This window comes from Chlorella variabilis, assembly GCF_000147415.1.
Source record: "Chlorella variabilis unplaced genomic scaffold CHLNCscaffold_29, whole genome shotgun sequence".
In the NCBI taxonomy this organism is placed as follows: Eukaryota; Viridiplantae; Chlorophyta; class Trebouxiophyceae; order Chlorellales; family Chlorellaceae; genus Chlorella; species Chlorella variabilis.
In genome coordinates this window covers 492,502-505,473 of record NW_005435059.1, presented here as the reverse complement: position 1 = coordinate 505,473, position 12,972 = coordinate 492,502, and the positions used below count along the sequence as shown (strand labels likewise).

The 12,972-nt window shown below is 61.3% G+C and overlaps 7 protein-coding genes across 7 annotated transcripts in view; 4 read left to right on the top strand and 3 right to left on the bottom strand.

Annotated features, from left to right (window-relative positions):
• Positions 1–882, bottom strand: part of CHLNCDRAFT_140249 (expressed protein) — a gene marked incomplete at both ends in the record, with an annotated part of 6,869 nt that extends 5,987 nt beyond the window's left edge. The window contains 4 exons of the mRNA XM_005843523.1: positions 99–173; positions 317–508; positions 674–712; positions 832–882. Coding sequence (XP_005843585.1) covers positions 99–173; positions 317–508; positions 674–712; positions 832–882 — 357 coding nt within the window. The remainder of the gene's footprint in view (positions 1–98; positions 174–316; positions 509–673; positions 713–831) is intronic.
• Positions 883–1,211: 329 nt separating this feature from the next.
• Positions 1,212–2,859, top strand: CHLNCDRAFT_140248 (hypothetical protein; the record flags this gene model as incomplete). The annotated part of the gene is made up of 6 exons (XM_005843572.1): positions 1,212–1,267; positions 1,413–1,534; positions 1,669–1,757; positions 2,053–2,134; positions 2,270–2,489; positions 2,649–2,859. 6 exons carry the CDS (start codon positions 1,212–1,214, stop codon positions 2,857–2,859), a joined length of 780 nt encoding a protein of 259 aa, XP_005843634.1.
• Positions 2,860–2,863: 4 nt separating this feature from the next.
• On the bottom strand, positions 2,864–5,111 carry CHLNCDRAFT_37425 (hypothetical protein). Its single transcript, XM_005843522.1, has 7 exons — positions 4,850–5,111; positions 4,506–4,719; positions 4,293–4,411; positions 3,973–4,120; positions 3,695–3,843; positions 3,390–3,496; positions 2,864–3,266 (listed from the first exon to the last, which is right to left on the bottom strand). The coding sequence occupies exons 1-7, from the start codon at positions 5,066–5,068 to the stop codon at positions 2,954–2,956; spliced, it is 1,269 nt and encodes a 422-aa protein (XP_005843584.1). The 5' UTR covers positions 5,069–5,111; the 3' UTR covers positions 2,864–2,953.
• A 2,635-nt stretch (positions 5,112–7,746) lies between these two features.
• CHLNCDRAFT_140246 (hypothetical protein) lies at positions 7,747–8,184 on the top strand (the record flags this gene model as incomplete). Its single annotated transcript, XM_005843571.1, has 2 exons — positions 7,747–7,816; positions 7,958–8,184. 2 exons carry the CDS (start codon positions 7,747–7,749, stop codon positions 8,182–8,184), a joined length of 297 nt encoding a protein of 98 aa, XP_005843633.1.
• A 1,393-nt stretch (positions 8,185–9,577) lies between these two features.
• On the top strand, positions 9,578–10,208 carry CHLNCDRAFT_140245 (hypothetical protein; the record flags this gene model as incomplete). The annotated part of the gene is made up of 3 exons (XM_005843570.1): positions 9,578–9,700; positions 9,865–10,001; positions 10,100–10,208. 3 exons carry the CDS (start codon positions 9,578–9,580, stop codon positions 10,206–10,208), a joined length of 369 nt encoding a protein of 122 aa, XP_005843632.1.
• A 222-nt stretch (positions 10,209–10,430) lies between these two features.
• On the top strand, positions 10,431–10,705 carry CHLNCDRAFT_15591 (hypothetical protein; the record flags this gene model as incomplete). The annotated part of the gene is made up of 2 exons (XM_005843569.1): positions 10,431–10,493; positions 10,613–10,705. Coding segments are annotated over 2 exons (156 nt in total), but the record flags the coding sequence as incomplete, so codon positions are not given.
• A 178-nt stretch (positions 10,706–10,883) lies between these two features.
• Positions 10,884–12,867, bottom strand: CHLNCDRAFT_140244 (hypothetical protein; the record flags this gene model as incomplete). Its single annotated transcript, XM_005843521.1, has 4 exons — positions 10,884–11,060; positions 11,180–11,301; positions 11,421–12,139; positions 12,338–12,867. 4 exons carry the CDS (start codon positions 12,865–12,867, stop codon positions 10,884–10,886), a joined length of 1,548 nt encoding a protein of 515 aa, XP_005843583.1.
• Positions 12,868–12,972: the final 105 nt, after the last annotated feature.

Below are 12,972 nucleotides of genomic sequence, written 5' to 3'. Positions count from 1 at the left end.
CCACCCCGCGCACTTTGCCACCGGCTGCAGCACCCCCTCGATTGCCGTCACTGCATCTTGCGGCCAATGCAACTTGTGCTGGCTAGCAGGCTGGTCACAGCCAGGCTGAACCCCTGGCGTGCGCCGTGCCGACTCGACCCCAGCCCGCGGCACAGGCGCTTGAACGCATACACCTGCAGCAGCAGGGAAAGGAGTGGCGAGTGGCAGCAAGCCCGGGGCAGGGAGCACTGATGGCACCATGACAATCGACCGGCATGCGCATCACGATCACAACAACTGTCGGTGCCAGGCCAGCAGGCCGGCCGGCCTTGTGCACCATGAGGGGCGAGCAGCGCCGTAGGGCACGGTCCACATCGTGGGCGCGGGCTGCGCCAAGCGGCGGGCGTTCCGCTGCTGCATCCTGTTCATCCTCGTCGCCACTCTGCTCCGCCCCCGACTCTGCCTCAAAATCCCGCTGGTCCTTCACCAGGATGGCCACCAGCGCGCTGGCCCCTTTCTGGCGCGCCTCCTGCAGAGGCAGGCACGGTGGTGAGGGCCTTGGTGGTTGTCTCGGCTTGGTGGTTGTCTCGGGCAGCAGGTGAGCAAGGCGGTGGCTGCGCCGCCACATGACGATGTTGCCGCAGCATCGCCGCAGCACCCTGCGGCACAGCGAGTGTGAGCAGCAGGCTCTCACCTCCTCTAGCGCTGCCAGCTCCCAAAAGTGCGCCAGCAGCTGCAGAGGGTGTGGAGGAGCAGCCGCAATGTGTGTTGTCGCAATTATCGAGCAGAGCGCTGCGGAGCACGTGCACATGCAAAGCTGGCGCAGGCATGCAAGTGCATGGCCCCACGCACGGAGTCCCCAGCCGTCACCGCAGACACTACTGGGCCGGGCGCGGGCGACATGGCGGTCGCAATTAGTTTGAAGGGATGCATTGTGTTTGTGTGTTGTGTGTGAAATGGAGTGGCACACGTCACGGCTCCGTGGCACACCTCCCGGGAGCTCCCTTCCTTCTTGTCTCGCACTTGATCTTTGCAGCTTGGACATTTGCAGCTTGAAATGGCTGAGTGGTATAAAGAGGCCTGCTGCCTGGGAATCGGTGAGCGGTGCCGCACCATTCAAAATGCTTGGCTTGCAGACACTAGGCTTCCAGCTCTCACGGTGCCGCCTGCCGTGCCGGATCCTGTGTGCCCTCCTGCCAGATGAAGCTGGGAGAGGCCCTGTGCTGGGGCCAATGGTCTATGGGTTGGCGTGGGCGCCCATCAGCCGACGCAAAGACCTGAAAGCCATGTGCGCCACGCACATAAAATGCACCACCCGTTGGCCCTGGAAGACATCCAAACTAGCGGTGCTGTCCCGGGCTGCTGGAACCTGTTTTTCTCCAGTTTGCAGCTGAAATAGCCAGTTGCCCCTCCTTGTGGAACTATACCTGCAGGGGCTTTGCCGACTCCAAGACGCTGACCGAGGAAAAGCGGGACCACCTGTTTGGGGTGATCCAGGCGGAGGGCGGCATGCTGGGCTACCAGGCCGATGTGCTGTCGGCCGCCTTCATCTCGGGTGCGACTGCCATGGGCCGTTGCACTGTGGAAGCAATGAATGACCCTTCCTGGCCCTGTGCAGCTAGTGCTGCTATCGTCAATGCACCTGCTGCCATCAGCGCCTGCCACCTCCCTCGCGGCTGCTGGCTGCAGGGAAGATGCTGGGCCGGGAGCGCGTGTCGCTCAACGCGCTGGCCTTTGAGTCCACCTGCGCCCTGATCGAGGCAGTATTGGCGCGGGGGGTGAACCTGGCCGAGGCATACATCGATGCGCTGGGCGACACCACTAAACACAAGGCGGGTGGCAGCGCAGCATGGGGCCACCTAACTTGCCTCTTGCCTGCCTAGCCGCATTTCCTGCTGCTGCCGTGCCCGCCCGCCTCCTGCAAGCACAACTGGGCCAGTGCGATTAGCGGCAGTGTCCTCTGCAAGCGTCCCCCAGCAACTGCAGTGCATGCGCAGTGTATGTGATGCACTGCGTTAGCTACCCCTACCCACGACATGCCTGCGCACCGCCCTACCCTCCGCTCCCTTGCAGGAGCGGCTGTCACAGCGATTCCCAGGGGTGCAGTTTGTGGTGGAGGCCAAGGCAGACTCCACCTACCCCATTGTCAGCGCGGGTGAGGTCAGGGCTAGGGCGCCGCATCCACAGTGAGCCACAGCCCATACAGCTGGTGACCTCATGTTTCGTGCTGGACATTCTGTTCAACTGTTCACCAGCATGCCCTTGCCCCCTCTGTCGCCAAGTCATGCAGCCTCCATCGTGGCAAAAGTGACACGTGACCGCACGCTGCGTGACTTTGTACTGGGAGAGATGGCGGCGTCACTGGACGGTGGCAGCAGCAGCAGCGACGGCTGCGCCGCAGCCCTTTCCACTCAGTTTGGCAGCGGGTATCCTGCAGATCCGCAGACGAAACGATGGCTGGAGGCCAGCATCAATCGCGTCTTTGGCTTCCCCTCCCTTGTGCGCTTCAGGTGAGGTGAAACAGCTGCGTATGGTGTGCGAGGCAAGCCATGCAAGCGGGGCTCCTTTCTTATGTTTGGGCCGCTTTCCCATGTTTGGCTGAATGCTTGGGCTGGGTGCTATGCTTCTGCCGCTGATTTTAATCACCTGCCCCCTCCTCCTACCTGCAGCTGGTCCACGTGTACCCCACTCCTGGAGCAGCATGCAGCCACCATTACCTTCGAGCGCGATGCGGAGGACGGTGCAGGCACAGGGCAGCAGGTGCTGTCATTTGGCGGCTGCGCGCTGCCAGCGGGGGGCATGGCAGCGGCATCCAGCGGCTTGGGGCGCCATAGCTACTTCATGGCACGCAAGCTTCAGCGCTCGCAGCTGTGCTTCTGAACGTGCAGTTGTGTTTCAGACATACATTGCACAGAGCAGATGGGCAAGGCAACATCCGGATGCCAAGGAAACATAAAGGACACAGCTGAGCAAGCTACAAGTGCTGCAGCTGGAACTGCGAGCGAGCCTTGGAGTCGGGCCCCAAGGCATCATCCCGAGGCAGCAGCTCGCACTGGGCATAGTGCTGCAGCAGCTGATCAGCTAGCACTAGCGCCACCATTGACTCGACCATGGGCACCGCCCGTGGCACGACACAGGGGTCGTGCCTCCCCCGAGCCAGTAGCTCAACATCCTGGCCGACGCGTGACACAGTGGCCTGTCGCCGTGCGATTGTGGCCGTGGGCTTGAAAGCCACACGAAGCACGATTTGCTCGCCATTGCTGATGCCGCCTTGCACGCCACCGGATCTGCAGTGATGTGGGAAAGCTGCCAGGCTCAATAATGCTGCTAACCCACAAAAACAGGTAGGCAGCTGCCCTTGCCCACGCAGCCCACCGCTATTCCTCGCCTCAGCACTTGAGCATATTCACCTGTTGGTGCGGGTGCGAATCTCCCCTTTGTCTGCCATGTAGAACTCGTCATTGTGCTCGCTGCCCAGCATTCGCGACCCGCTGAACCCGCTGCCAATTTCAAAGCCCTGCAAAGGGCGGCAGGCACCGCAGGGGACAAGGGTGGATGTCAGCAGATCGTGCTGGTGCGGCGATAGCGAAGCCAGCACAACCTGCATGAACTTCCAACCACTTCCCAAAGCAGATGAAAGCAAGCCCTGCCCTCTTGAACGGTGCCAAACTGTGCCACACACAACACACCAAAACCGCACCGCCACCTCATGCACCTTTGTGGCAGGCAGGCTCATGATGGCCTTGGCCAGCTCTGCCTCCAGCTTGTCAAACACAGGGGTGCCCAGCCCCTTCGGGCAGCCTCGCACCACGCACGTCACCTCGCCGCCGCACGACTCGCCGCGCGTCCGCACCTCATCGATGGCTGAAGCGTGGGGGGGGGGCGCACATGGGTGGGCGGGGAGCAGCATGGTCCGCTTCACCAGAAAGCGCTTACGTTATACAAGAAGTGAGCACAGCTGACAGGCAACGCAGGAAACATGGCGCGCGTCACCTTTGTACATGAGGTCCGCCGACGCCTGGTCTGGGCAGCGCACCGGGTTGCTCTCGATCTGCTCAAGTGTCATGGTCTCGTGGTCCACTCCGGTCGCCTCCACATCCCGCACCCGATTCACATACGCAAGCACCTCTGTGCCCGCCACCTGCCATGGCAATGGCAGTAGACAGGAGAGTCAACAGCTGGATTGGGTTGGGCAGATGCCGGCATGAGCTTGGTGGCAGTTGGTGGGTTGCTGTGGATAAAGCCCTTCAGTGTGGAACTGTATTCACCCCTTCTTGCCCTTGAAACCTGCACTGACACAGCAACCTGTCCACCTGCTGAAGCAGCTTCTTCGCCACGGCACCCGCCGCCACGCGTCCGATGGTTTCGCGTGCCGACGAGCGCCCGCCACCCGCCACGGCGCGGATGCCATACTTGAAGTCGTAGGTGGCATCTGCAGTCGTAGGTGGCAGTCGAGGGAGGAGCGAAGTGGGAGCCAGACCGGACGTGACAACTCTTCGCTTCCATTGCCACACCCCATGCCGCACCTGCGTGCGAGGGGCGGTATGCTTGCTCCATCTCGCTGTAGTCCCCGCTCTGCTGGTCCTTGTTGCGCACTACCACGCAGATGGGCGTGCCCAGCGTCGTGGTGCCGTCCGGCGCCATGCCACTCAGTAGCTCGCATGTGTCGCTCTCCTTGCGTGGCGTGGTGATCTTGCTCTGGCCTGGACGGCGCCGATCCAGCTCGTACTGGATCTCCTCCTGGGCACACGAGGGTGGCGGTGAGTTGCCGGTGTGAGCACACACACGAGTACAGGGGAAGCGGACCGGCGGCAGCAGGCGGGGCGGCAGTGCGCGGCGGCGGCATTGGGGGTGGCTTGCCACTATTCACCTTGGTGATGCGCAGCCGCGGCGGCACGCCGTCAATCACGCAACCGACCGCCCCGCCGTGACTCTCCCCGAACGTTGTGACACGGAAGCTGTGGCCAAAGGTGCTGCCAGTGGCTTGCACAGGTGCTGCCCGGCGCCGCAACGGGCGCCTGCCCTGGTGCTGCCACTGCCCCAGCAGGCGGTCCTTTGGAGACGCCTGTGTGGGGCGGTGTGCGAGCATGACGCGCTCCAATTGATTGAATGGGCAGCGCCTGCAAAGGGACTCAGCTTACGAAGAATTGCGAGGGCGTTGTGGACGAGCCGCTGTTGTCGGCTGGCCGGCGCAACGCGGCGCTCATTTCACGCCGCCGTTGTGATGATGCAAGGCTTGATCGCCAGCTTTCTCCCGTTCCTCATCCACTCCTAATCGCCACACAAGTGCATGCAGTGACATGTTGATCATATACAAACAAGTGTGCAGATGCCAGCAAAACAGAAGCAGCCAGTAAGAGCGCGCCCCGCCCGCCGCTGGCATCTATGCGCGGCTCAACCTAACGCCCATTCCTGCGGCTGCGCCATCCATTAGCAACCCCAAGAAGCATCCATGCACCGCCCACCAACGCTCCCAACACGCCGCCGGCCAATGCACCGGCCAAAACACTGTCGCTGCCCCTTTCGCGGTTCTCCTCTTCAAGCACCGCAGGTGCTGCACCCAGGTTGCCTGCCGAGGAATCCCTGCTGGATGATGGCGCTGCATTGTCACCGCCGGAAGCTACCCCCTCAGCGGCACGATTGCCACTGTCGCCACCGCGCAGGCTATCCCAATGCTGTGAAATGGAGCCGAGCAGATCGGCCAGATGGAACTGTGAAGACGGAGCACCAATGCCAGCTTCAGCGTCGTGTGCAGGCAGCTGGTGGCGGCACACCTGTATCCCAAAGGTTCGAGGGGACAAAGGATGAAGCTGAAACAGAGAGCAGCACAAAGGGGAACGAAGGGGACACGACAGCAACCGCACCAGGCATGTGTTGTGCTCACCGGGCATGTGTTGTGTGTCTCCAGCCACCTGCAGCCGCAAGCACGGGGGACGTGAAGGACCCTCCACGCATGTGCAGCACCTTTTGTAGACCAATAAAGTGATAGACCGATTAGGGCAATACATTGTTGTGCCTGCTACAAGGCTGTCTGTCACCCTAAGCTGTGATGCTGCCAGCGCAGCCATCATCATGCAAATTGCTTACGGCATAACGCAGTCGTGGTGGTACTCGTGACGGCAGGGCAGCGCAAGCAATTCTTCGCCTTCTCTCCAAACCTCATGGCTGCAAACAACGACAACAATAACAACCCTAAAGCGAAATGACAACAACAGACAAGGGAAGAGAAGGCCAGTCGCCAAGCAGGCTCATGCAGTTGCCATGTGCATTGCTGAGAATGCAGCTCAGCGTTTTGTGCAAAGGACTTCCTGCTGCCGCCAGGCTACAGCAACATTGCCAGCCCGGCAACTCACCAGATACTACATGGCTCGCCCGCCCGTGCAACTGCCTGCCCTTCCCTGGGCTCCCCCTCCGCGTGCTTGGCACGCACAGTCAGTGTCGGCAGGCTGCGCAGTGCGCGTTGCGAGGCGGCCTGCGACGCTGGCTGATACTCGGCCATGACCTGACTCATCAGCTGGTCCAGCCACTCCTGCTCGCCGCCAGGTGCCATCATGCGGCCGCCAGGCACGGCGCCCATCGGCATGGCTACGGACACGCCCCTGTAAGCAGGGCGGGGGAGGCGCAGGCAGGAGGGCTGGTCAATTGAGGCGGAGCCCAAGCAGAGGCTGGCTGCTGAGGCAGGCACTGTGTGCACGGCAGGGCGGGTGGCGTGGGCAACATGCGCGTGCAGCAGCACACAAAGCAACGCGACTTGCATGAAGGGGTGGCCTGGGTGGAGGGAGCCTCCCATCACCGCGTCCAAGACACTCTGCACGAACGGGTCCAATGCCATGCCCGTGCCACCAGGCAGCACGCTCCCGCCGCTTGAGGACGCAACAAAGGTAAAAAAGGCAAAAGGAATTGCAAAGGAATTTATTGAAAAGGGAGCTAATTCGAATCCTTCTGGTAAAATTAAAACTGCCCTGGCCGCCACCGGACAGTGTGAATGTGCGGGAGAAGCGCTGGAGCGCGGCCGAGGCATGGTCGGCAAATGCGGGGGCGTTGTAGTCGCCTCTGCCGCCCGCCTGCATGCACAGTCAACAGGTGGCGGCGTGAATCGGGACGCTCAAGCTCGTACAACACGACCTCTGGGCACCGCTTATAGCACCTGCTCTTCGATGAATCCGCCCATACACACTGGGCACTCGACAGTGCCTGATGGAGCAGGAAAAGATGACTGGCAGAAGTGGCAAAAGATGGACATAATTTTTTGAAGCTGGAGAAACTCTGTCTGAAGCAAGACTTAAGCTGCCAATAGAGTTCAGTCAAGGGAAGACGACCGGTGCGCAGCAGTGCGCAGCAGCGGTGGGCGGTCGGCCGCCAGTTGGCCAGTTGGGAACCCAGAACGGGAGGCTTTGCTCTTGCACGTCCGTGGAAGTCTAGCTAGCCATTGTGAGGCCAGGCGGAGTTTGGTGGCGAGGAATGGAAACCAGGCTTGAAATTGAGCTGCTCCCGATGAAGCGTGTTAAAACGATTGCTCCCTGAAATGAGAGCACTGAACACGGCTGCACAGCTCTTCCAACGCCCAAAAGAAAGGGCCTGGTTACCTCTTGAATCTCAGAAAACAGCTCACGGCATTCAAAGTATGAAGTGTCGCACGAATATAAGCTGGGAGGCTTGCTCTCGGGAGCTCCCGCACATGTGAATGTGATTCGTGGGCCCTCGAGGAGGCAAGGCGCAACAGACCGTCCTCCCTTGGTGGCCTCGATAGAAGTTGCAGGGGGGACGATGGCAGCGGGGGCGGCGGCGGCCCGGCTGCGCCGCCGCTTCAGTGCATTTGCAGGGGACATACTGCGTGGTGAGCCTGCTTTGCCCTGCTGCATGTGTCGTTCTGGCCACACATACTTTGTTATTGACATTCGACACGCATTGTGTCGAATGTCAAGCTCCGCCTTCAAGCGCCCTTCGAGCCGCAGCCAGGCAAGCACTGCCGCTGCAGAGTATCAGCTGGGCCGGCCACCCCAGGTTGTGCCATTCGAGATCGACGAGGCAGAGGCGCGGCGCAAGTTCCTGTCATGGCAGAGCGGCGCGGTGCACGTGGCACCCAGTAGTCTGCTGCCTCCGGGAGGGCCATGGCGCTTGCGCGCCACGCTGCTGCCCTTTTGGATGTTTGACGTGCGGGCACGGGTGGAGTACAATGGCACAGTGGGCATGGCCAGCAAGTAAGGATTTCTGGGTCTGTTTCTATTGTTGCAGCTTCCTGTATACGCTCTGCCACCTTCTTGTTCCTTGCACCACCGGCCTCGTTGCTTGCTTTCTTTTGGTGCTGCTCCAACCACCTCCGCTGCCCGATGCTTGAGATGTGCAGGCAGGGCGCATGGGTGGAATGGCACGAGGTTGGGTGGAAAGAGGTGCCCCACCGCGAGTATAGCTGGCAGCACGATTGCATAATGCGGGTGTACGGTGAGCACACAGCACCGGGGAGCGCACCTCCCCCAGCCCCTGCCCACCAGCCTGCTGCGCTCGGGCTGCACGCGAGATATAGCGAGTGTGCACCCCCTGTCCTCTAGGACTCCTGTTGTCTGATCAGTCCGCCTGCGCTGGATGCTGCCAGACAGCCCCGCCTGTTGTCCCGCAACCTTCTGCAGCATCCTTTAAGTACCGCCGCGACTATGCCCAGGTTGTCAATAGATCATGGTCCCTGAAACGGCTTCAGCCACTGCCCGAGGCGGATGCCGCAAGGGGTAACTATGTGTCGGCCACACTCACAGGCAGGGCACAAGGAGCAGATGTTGACCCACCCACCATGCGGCAGGCCATTGCCTGGGAGTTTGTTTTGCGCGACATCCGTGAGCGGGAGGTGAGAATCAAACAAAACAGCGCCCCTGCCTTCCCAGCTTTTTGCCCATGTCCAGGATCACGGGCCAGCAGAAAGTTCGTGTGACACCCAATGTCCTCACTCGTGTCACACTTGTGCAGCACCGTGCAGCCGAAGAGCGGCTCCTAGTGATGCACGGCACGGCGGTGCAAGTACGGGATGTGCATGTGCGTCTGCATGTGCTGGACCGTCGCATCCAGCTGGCGTTCTTGCCCTGCTTCCACCTAGAATATGAGCATGGTGAGAGCTTCAATGCCCACGGCGAGCGCGTGCCGGCATGGCATGAGGCCATCATCAGCGGCACAGGCAAGATGGGGTGGGGGTGGCAGGCTGCTTTTTCTCTCTTCTGTCTGCCTGTCAGCTTGTCGTGCTCTGCATGCGTGGTAGTGCATTTGCCACCCTGAGGCATGTACTTGTTCCGCTGCACTGCTGCAGCGGAAGGCGTTGTAGCGGGGATGCGGCATTTTAGCCCGCAGCGGGCAGGTGGCAGCGTTGTTCTGGCAGCGATGGGGGCCACCGCTGCTGTTTCGCCCCTATTAGGCCTAGATCCCTGGTCCCTGATCAGCGTCGAGGCAGGATTTGCTCTTTTCACTGCATCAGCCGTAGCAGGCAAGGAATAGCTGTGGGGGCTAACCCGTCGTGCCCCCTTGCCTCCTCTGCTGGCTACGGGCCATTTGACAGTCTCCCAAACCTGATGCTTAATAAAGTGTTTACTGGAGCCGTGCAGGCTTTACTGCGCGCATGCTGCCCCTGTGGCTGCACCAGGCGGCGGAGGAACGGAGGCTGCGCGCCTCGGACGCCGAGTTTGAGCGGGTGGTTGGCATGGGGATGGGGCCCCTTGATACTGGCACAGAAGACCAGGAGGTGGGGCGTTGGATTAACAGGCTGCATTGTTTCATGCTTGCCGGTGCCCAGCCTGCTCTCTCGCAATCCTTTTGCATGCAGTTCAGCTTGTAGGAAGCATTCCTACATTTGACTGCATGATAACACGCCGGGGCTGTTCTGGCAAATGCCATGTTTCCCTACAGTTCCTGTGGAGTGCAGCCGAGTGGCGACGGTGGGAGGCAGTGGGCTCCGACCCCTGGCGGGAGCACAAACGGCAGAGCTGGGCTGAGGAACTTTTGGAGGCGCAGCAACGGCGGCGATTGGAGCGGGAGCAACTCAGGTTTGTGATGGGATGGTGGGACGAAAGGGGGGTGCCGTGCCTGTGTTTGTCTGTAATCGAGCGTGGTGATTTGGCAATGTTAATGTTTCTCCTTGCAGAGCAAAGCTATCCGCAGATCAAGCGCGGCAGGAGAAGGAGGAGCGGCGAGAGGAGCGGCGACAGCAGCGCTGGGGCCCTACCAGCCACCATCACTTTTACCAACGGTGAGCTGCACTGGGTGTTCGCAAAATGGTGTCGGCATGTGGCAAGACGAGCAGGCTCGCTGCCACCCCTCAAAATGCTACCCCTGACTGGCAATGCCTGTATCTAATCCGCTGCAGGCATCAGGAGCAGGCATTTTCAGGGGGGGTGCGTGGCGGGGGGCGCAGCGACTGGCTTGGTTATTACCACATTCTTGGGCTGGACGCAGCGCAGTCCCGTGGGCATGTCAGCCAAGAAGACATCAAACGCGCATTTCGTAGGGCTGCGCTACGCTGGCACCCTGACAAGCAGGTGGGAGCGGTGAGGCATAGCCACGTTTTCATACAAGCGTGATGCCACGTCAGGGCGGCTGTTGGTAAAGATGGTTCAATGTTCCCTTGGTTGCTGTGGTGCAGGAGGTGGCAAATGAGCATGGCAAGCGTCAAGCAAGAGAAAAATTTCAGGCCATCCGTGTTGCCTACGATGTGCTGCGTGATCCAGATCGCCGTCGCGCGTACGACAGGGGTGACACGGTAGAGATGTGACGGGCTATACAGCCCGCTTGCTTGCGGTTTCTGGCACTCCATCAGTCTGATTGACTATCTGATGGGGAACCACAAGGTTTTCCTTGGAACAAGCGTAAACACATCACCAAGAAGGGCATGCCTGCTTGCAGGAGCTGCCCCCAAACCCAGGAGGCAATCAGCTCCCAGTGGGCTGGGCGGTGCCAAGGTACATACGTGTGCGGTTAGTGAACCAGGCATGCAGCGCCGCTATTGGGCTGCTTCCGTACGACACGGTGCTGCCCCCGATGCCGCCTCCGCCTGCACCGCCACCGTCAGCAAAATTTGCCTGCTCCCAGTGCTCGACATCCTCCAACTGCAGCACAGGTAGCAAGAACGGACAGAGCTCAAAGGTGATCAATTACGCAAGGTGCTGGGAGGTGCAGGGCTTGAGGTAGGGGCATGTGGAATGCAGGTCTTTTTGGTGCCACTTACCTCCCAGGGGCGTGGTGGCATCATGCCGTACGCCGGCCGCGGCAAGTGCTCCCAATCCTCCTCGGGCGCCTCATAGGTAGTGGGCCCCTCCGAGGTCAGCAGGGTTGGACAGTCCAGGTCCACTGCATGCACAAAGGCACCGGCATTGTTAAGGCCAAATGGAACACAGGTCACTGTTTGGGAGCAGATAACAGGCGAAGTCATACGGTTGCGCTCCGCTCACCTTGACCCAGCCACACACTTTGGCTGCTGGAGGCGCTGCCAGCTAGCAAACTGCTGCGCCCCAGTACAGCGCTGGCGTGCAAGGGGCCTGCCCTTGGCACCGCCACGCGCCCAGTGCTTGACCGCGGCTCCAGCGCCAGAAGCTTGCAGAGCTTGGCCAGCCAGGTAAAGGGCAAGCGGTCCTCTGGCACTTTAAATGCTGCCTCTGGCCCCAATCTGGCATACACCAGCAAGCCCGCTGAGCGCTGCAGCTCGTGCAGCGCAGCCTGCAGCTGCTGTTCCATACGGCGCTGTTGTTGCTGTGTGGCAGCAGCGCTGCCGCCACCTCCAAGGGCGCTCAGGCCCAAGCCGCTGCGGCCGCCATCGGCAGCCGCGGGCCAACTCAGCCGTAGGGCATCGTTGGGGGGCAAGGGGCGCATATCAAAGAACCCATCGGGCTGCCACAGCCGCGACGTGGAGCCCTGGAAGGCGGCACGATGCGCCACAGGGAGCTGCAGGAAGCGGGACAGCAGGTCCAGGAGCAGTGCCAGGTAGCCCAGCGCGCTGCCCAGCGAGCCAGCGAGCTGTGCCAGCTCCGTCATGCCGACTGGCTTGTCAGGCAGTACCAGGGAGCAGACTGCGGCGCAGTCGCGCTGGGCTGCGGCACCAAGGCTGCTGCGGCTGCCGCTGTTGGATGCGACTGGGCAAGTCAAAGGCACAAGCTTGAGCGGCAAAATCTCCATGGCTCGTGACACCACCCTGCAGGGGCAGGACCAGCAGCATGGTGCACAAGGATCGCTTGGCATCACATCGGTTGGATGGTGCACGTGCTACTCTTTCAAGCGTGAACTGGGTAGGTGTACAGGCCTCTGCATCATACAGGACTCTGCTGGATGCATGAACTGGCGGATGATTGGTGCAGAAGGCAGAGAAGATCCGCTGCCATGCGCCACTCACTTGGTGCGCTGCTCTCGTGCCAGCGCCTCGAGGCTGCGGACGCAGGCCTGCACCTTTTGGTTGCGATGCGGCGCTGTCAGGGCCTCCATCTGGCGGGACAGTGCATCCAGGTCCTGCTGCACCTCACGCAGGCGCAGCTGCCGCTGCTGCTGCTGTTGATGGCCCGCCAGTATGCCACGACGCTCCACCTGCAGCTGGCGGTCGACCTCGGCGGCATGCTGGCGGGTTGCACGCAGCTCTTCGGCAAGGTGCAACAGCTGCCGCTGTTGCTGCTGGTGCGCCACCTGGTAGCACGCCAGCAGGGGGGGAGCGCAAGAGTCGTTGAGGCGGTGCGCCAACCGCAGACGCTGGGCAGCGGGCAGGTCGGCCGGCGGCGAGCACACCTTGTCTGCCAACACAGCCTTCAGCTGCTGCGCCGCGGCATCCCGCTGCTCCAGCAAGCTGCGCTTATCGGACAGGCAGGGGGAGCCTGCGAAGCACTGGTCGCAGACCAGCGGCGTGTTGGCGGCCTCGCATACCCCGCAAGACATAACTGGTCGGTCCGTCGTGCACCCGAGGGCCCTTTCATTGTTTTGTGGAAAAGCGATCAGCGCTGAGGTGGCAAAGTGGTGGAAAATGACGGCCCTTCAAGGCTG